The sequence below is a fragment of the Propithecus coquereli genome, unplaced genomic scaffold (assembly GCF_000956105.1).
Source record: "Propithecus coquereli isolate 6110/MARCELLA unplaced genomic scaffold, Pcoq_1.0 Scaffold232, whole genome shotgun sequence".
In the NCBI taxonomy this organism is placed as follows: domain Eukaryota; kingdom Metazoa; phylum Chordata; class Mammalia; order Primates; family Indriidae; genus Propithecus; species Propithecus coquereli.
Genome location: NW_012147864.1, coordinates 3343821 through 3349525, shown reverse-complemented (window position 1 = coordinate 3349525; position 5705 = coordinate 3343821). Strand labels below are relative to the sequence as shown.

At 62.0% G+C, this 5705-nt stretch overlaps 1 protein-coding gene across 1 annotated transcript in view; it reads left to right on the top strand.

Moving 5' to 3' along the window:
• MED16 (mediator complex subunit 16) overlaps window positions 1-5699 on the top strand; it is a 17648-nt gene extending 11949 nt beyond the window's left edge. The window contains exons 9-14 of the mRNA XM_012645360.1: window positions 4-214; window positions 933-1066; window positions 1864-2056; window positions 2871-3087; window positions 4968-5051; window positions 5527-5699. Of these exons, the coding sequence (XP_012500814.1) occupies window positions 4-214; window positions 933-1066; window positions 1864-2056; window positions 2871-3087; window positions 4968-5051; window positions 5527-5653 (966 nt within the window). The 3' untranslated portion in view covers window positions 5654-5699. The remainder of the gene's footprint in view (window positions 1-3; window positions 215-932; window positions 1067-1863; window positions 2057-2870; window positions 3088-4967; window positions 5052-5526) is intronic.
• Window positions 5700-5705: the final 6 nt, after the last annotated feature.

Below are 5705 nucleotides of genomic sequence, written 5' to 3'. Positions count from 1 at the left end.
CAGGTGCTGTCCACCCGGATCTTGGCCATGAAGGCCTCGCTGTGCCGGCTGTCGCCGTGCACAGTGGCCCGCGTGTGCGACTACCACACCAAGCTCTTCCTCATCGCCATCAGCTCCACCCTCAAGTCCCTGTTACGCCCACACTTCCTCAACACGCCCGACAAGAGTCCCGGCGACCGGCTGACCGAGATCTGCGCCAAGATCACGGACGTCGGTGGGTCCTGGCCTCGGGAGAGCCCCTGAGGGCCGCGTGGGGCGAGGGTCTCCTCCTGCTCCTGTTTCCCGTCCGTGAAAGTGATCTCGGTTCACAGTGGAAAATTCGGGCCAAACACAGGGATAGGTACAGGCAGGAGGTGCCCTGCGAGAAAAGTGGCCAGACTGCTCTGTGACTGCGTGCCTTCCAAGGCAGATGCTGGGGCAGAGCAATGGCCACGTGAGGGCCACGCCTCCTGGCTTTTCTTTTGAAAAACTTAGTTTTTTTATGTTTTGAATACACACGTGACTCTCCTAGTAGCTGAGCGCTGCATGCCGGTTCCTGGTTTCTGTAGGGCTGTCCGGAATTCTGTCCAGGCGTCCGTTGGGTGTCTGACAGGTGCCAGGCTCGGGTGGGGTGGTGACGGCCGCAGTGGGTGGTGTGGCCTTGGCCTCACAGAGCTCTCCCTGGAGCTGGGATGGATGTTCACCGGAGGGTCTGGGGCTCAGTAATGATGTCCCCAGCAGAGGGACCTGCCTGTGCCCAGGCAGTGGACACCTGGCTCCTCTCCACCCGGCCCCTGCCTTGAGGCCCTGCCCTGCTGTCGCCCGCTCACTCGCTCCTCCTCTGGGCCCCAGCACGCGGTGGGTGCTCCGTTGGTGCAGGTTCAAGAACCAAGGGGTGCAGAGCCCGGGGTGCCCTTGTGTGCCAGCCAGCCCCTGACCCTATCTGCTTGCAGACATCGACAAGGTCATGATCAACCTCAAGACCGAGGAGTTTGTCCTGGACATGAACACGCTGCAGGCGCTGCAGCAGCTCCTGCAGTGGGTGGGCGACTTCGTGCTCTACCTCCTGGCCAGCCTGCCCAACCAGGTGCGCGCTGCCCTGTCCTGAGCGCGGTCTGTCTGGGCCTCGGAGCCCCGCCCCTTGCAGTGGGGTCCCGCCTCCAGCCCCCCCTTCCCCGAAGCCCCACCTCACGCCCCGCCCCTCACCAAAGCCCTGCTCCAACCTGTTCCACAGAGGTTTCCTTCCACCTTTTCTGCAACCCCGTTTTCAAAGCCCCGCTTCTTTGGGCCCCTTCTCACCCAGCGCCTCCTCCCCACCCCCACCCCCACCCCTGATTGCTGCCCTTGGTGGTCCCGGCTTTGAAATCACAGGCTTGTCACATGGGTGGTTCTCTGTCTACCTTCCTGTCCAGGCTTGGGGGGGCCTCTCCACCCTCCCTGCCCACAGGCCCGTAGTTCCCACCCGGGTGGCCCAGCAGGGGACAGGTTTAAGTTCCTCTCCCCGTTTCCTGGAGTGTAGGCGGCCAGGGGTCCCGGGCTTGGGGCCGTTTGCTCCGGCTCCCAGTGCAGCCCACCACGTGCTTTCGTCACCGGTGTGCAGAATTCTAGCCCCAGCGTCAGTGTCGCTCCATCCACCGTCTGAGGGAGGGAGGGGACTTACTTCTCTGTCCCTGGGCCTGGGGACGCTCTGGCAGGTCCCTGCCTCTGCCCACCCTGGGCCAGGAGGCTCCCCCAGCCCCAGTGTGATGGGCATAAATGTCCCAGATGCTGCCCGTCACCCCCAGGTTAGGGGTTCCACTGACCCCCAAGAGACTCTGTGTCCCTTATCTCCCTGCTGTCCTGCTGTCCCAGGAGGCTGCACACACTGAGTGCCTCTCCCCGCAGGGCTCCCCTCTGCGTCCCGGGCACAGCTTCCTGCGGGATGGCACCTCCCTGGGCGTGCTGCGGGAGCTGATGGTCGTCATCCGCATCTGGGGCTTGCTGAAGCCCAGCTGCCTGCCCGTGTACACAGCCACCTCGGACACCCAGGACAGCATGTCCCTGCTCTTCCGGCTGCTCACCAAGCTCTGGATCTGCTGTGAGACACCGCCCTCTGCCCCATCTCCCCACCAAAACATAAGCCCCGGCTGAGCCCCTCTACCAGAATATAAGCCCCCATAGGTGGCAATGGCTCTATTGTGGTCTCCACCGTTTCCCCAGTGCCCAGCACAGGTCCAGGCCTGCTGTGGGTGCTTTTTGGATGTCAGTGGTTATTGGGCACCTGTTTGCTTGTCTCGTACATTTCTCAGGGGCCAGGCTCTGTCATTCTTTTTCTTTTTTTTTTTTTTTGAGACAAAGTCTCTTTTGCCCGGGCTAGAGTGCCGTGGCGTCATCCTAGCTCACAGCAACCTCAAACTCCTGGGCTCAAGCGATCCTCCTGCCTCAGCCTCCCGAGTAGCTGGGACTACAGGCATGCGCCACCATGCCCGGCTAGTTTTTTCTATATATTTTTAGTTGTCCAATTAATTTCTTTTTATTTTTAGTAGAGACGGGGTCTTGCTCTTGCTCAGGCTAGTTTCGAACTCCTGAGCTCAAACAATCCGCCCGCCTCGGCCTCCCAGAGAGCTAGGATTACAGGCGTGAGCCACCGCGGCCAGCCCAGGCTCTGTCATTCTTGCATCCCTGTTTCTGGGATGCACTCAGTGGATATTTTTTAAATGGATGAGAGGGTCCCTGTTTTACAGAGGAGGTGACCATGCCCAGAGCAGGGAAACAGCTCTCTGGGGTCACCCAGCAAGACAAGGCAGAGGTGGGTCCAGACCTGGAGCTCTGTGAGCCCCAGGAGGCAGCAGTGCGTCCCGGCGGTCCTCTGGGCAGGGACACTGAGCACGCTGCCCTCACTGTGTCCGCAGGCCGCGATGAGGGCCCGGCGAGCGAGCCGGACGAGGCCCTAGTGGATGAGTGCTGCCTGCTGCCCAGCCAGCTGCTCATCCCTAGCCTGGACTGGCTGCCCGTCAGTGACGGCCTTGTCAGCCGCCTGCAGCCCAAGCAGCCCCTGCGCCTGCACTTCGGCAAGGCGCCCACGCTGCCGGGCAGCGCCACCAGCTTGCAGCTCGACGGCCTCATCAGGTGCGTGCCCCTCTCTGCGTTTGGGCCTCTGCATGGCTATTTCCTTCTGGAAAGTTCTCCCCAACACCTGCATGGCTCCCTCCTTCATACCCTGCCTCAGGGCCTTTGTGCTTGCTGCGCCTGCTGCTGCCTTCCCAGCTCACCCTAGACACGTCCTTTGCTCATTGATCTACCCCTCCCCAACAGGACCTGCCCGCCTTTCACCCTCCCACCTTGGCTTTTCCCGATTTGAGCCCTCGCACGGGTCGCCCCTGCCCTCCAGCTGACCTTAGTCTGTGGCCCCGCCACGCATCCCACTTTTGGTGTAGAGTCCCCGCGTGGCCCAGGGCTCCCGGTGAACAAAGACACTTCATCAGGGCTTTGAGGTCACTTCCCAGGGCCGATCAAGGGCTGGCCCTTCTCCATGCAGGGTTTGGACAATCCAGGCCTGCTGAGCTAAGCCTGACTGCACGGCGGCCCTGTGCAGTGGGACCTTTGTCACCCCCACTTTACAAGGTCACACGGCCAGGGAGTGCCCAGGCGAGCATTTGAACCCAGGGCCCGTAAGACCCCACGCCCGTGGCAGATACTCGTTTCATGAAGAAATAGAAGAAACACACGGGAATTCTCTAAGTAGTTGACGACTTTGGTCGGAATCTTAGATGTCACAGACGAGCAGAAGGAAGACAATGAGCCCCCTGCAGCCCCAGCTCTGGCGAGGCTGCTCCAAGCACCTGGCTCCGGGAGCTTCCGGCATTTTCTTTCTCGTGCTCACGGTGGGAGGAGCCGCCTGACGAACCACAAGCTTGGGTTTGGGTTTCAGGAAAAGGCTTTACGAAAAGAGGGACGGTCACACGGGAGGTTTTAAACCTTTTGTTCTGGAGAAATTTGAACACGTTCAGTCAGAGCGGAACTAACCGTCCTGCCCGCCGGCAGCTTTTGGGACCAGATTCCCAGCGGCCCAGGGGCCTGGCCTTCCGGGGCTGGGCGCGGGGGCAGAGGCCGTGCGGAGACAGCCCCACGCGCACACTCTGCTCAGCCTGCCGCGCGCCTGGGACTCGCACACGCCTCGGAGGCCGCCGGGGTCAGCGTGGGGCCCGGTCCCTGCCCCACTGAGGGTGCAGGTCGTGTCGGCTTTTCCCGGCACAGGCAGTGCTGCAGCGAGCGGCCGAGTGGCATCGCGCAGCACACTCGGTGGTCCCCAAAGCACAAATCCCAAAGGCAGAGTGGCCGGGCCACCGCCGGCACCGTGGCCGTAGATTTCGCCGCCGTGGAGGCCGGGCCGGTGTGTTCTGCCCCAGCCGTGGCGAGGGGCCGGGAACTCGAGCTCCCACCTGCCGGTATTTGTGTGCAGTTGTGTGTACCTGTGTGTAGACAGAACTCTCCCATTTCAAAGGCAATGGTGATGTGGTCATTAGAATTATTAACTAAGGAAAAAGCAGGAAAGTATAAACCCCTCTGAATCCCTCCGTGGGCTTCGTAACTTTCCAGCCTTTGGTTGGGCACAGAGCTGTTATTTTGCTTCATATCACTATCAGTTATTGTTAATGAAATCGTTTTCACATCGTTGTCATCATAAACCTGGGGCGTGCCTGCCACACCGTCACGAGTTCTTTCGCTCCTCTGACACGTCGTTCCCTGTCCGTCCACTTTCCGGAAGGCTGTGGGTACGCTGGGCGCCCCCACATCGGAGACATCTGGGTTTCACGGACTTTGGCGCACCCGGGAAAGCGCCGTCTCGGTGGCCTCGCGCCTCCTGCCTCACCGTCCACAGACGCCGGGGCCTGCGTGTCGGCTGGCGGATTGCGCGGCGAGGCACCGCCGGCCTGTGGACAGACGCTGCTGCCCAAGCCCGACCCCAGGCCTCTCTCACGCCCTCCCCTTTTGTCCTTGTCCGCCAGGGCGCCGGGCCAGCCCAGGATCGACCACCTGCGGAGGCTGCACCTGGGAGCCTACCCCACGGAGGAGTGCAAGGCCTGCGCCAGGTGAGCGGCCCGGCAGGTCCTGCGAGTCTGTCCTGGGCTGTCGGATGGTGCCGGGGCCGGGTGACCGTGCAGCCCACATAGCTCAGTGACCCAAGTGCAGAAACTAAGCTACGGCTACCGCAGTGCGGCAACACCGCTGAACAGCCAGGTTCCCATGCGTTCCCCGGGAAACCGAGGCCCGGAGTACCGTGTGACTCCCAGGGTTATGCCTCTAGGGAGTGGCCGAGCCAGGACTGGAGCCCCAACCACTCCATACGGTGTGGGGGTTGCCCCCTGTGGGGGGCACTGGAGCCAGGATTGAAGGACGTGGCGTGGTTAGCTGGCGTAGGCACGGGGAACAGCATTCCTCGTGGGCCGAACAGCATGTGCAAAGGCCCCATGGCAGGTGGCAGTGTGGCACAATGGGGAATAGGCTGGCAGGATGGCAGGGCAGAGGAAGGTCCACCCCGTACCCCACCTGCCACACTCCCTGCAGGTGCGGCTGCGTCACCATGCTCAAGTCACCCAACAGGACAACAGCAGTCAAGCAGTGGGAGCAGCGGTGGATCAAGAACTGTCTGTGTGGCGGGCTGTGGCGGCGAGTGCCCCTCAGCTACCCCTGACCCCAGGCCGCTGTAAATGGACTTCCGACCCATTCCGTGGGACGCTGCCCCC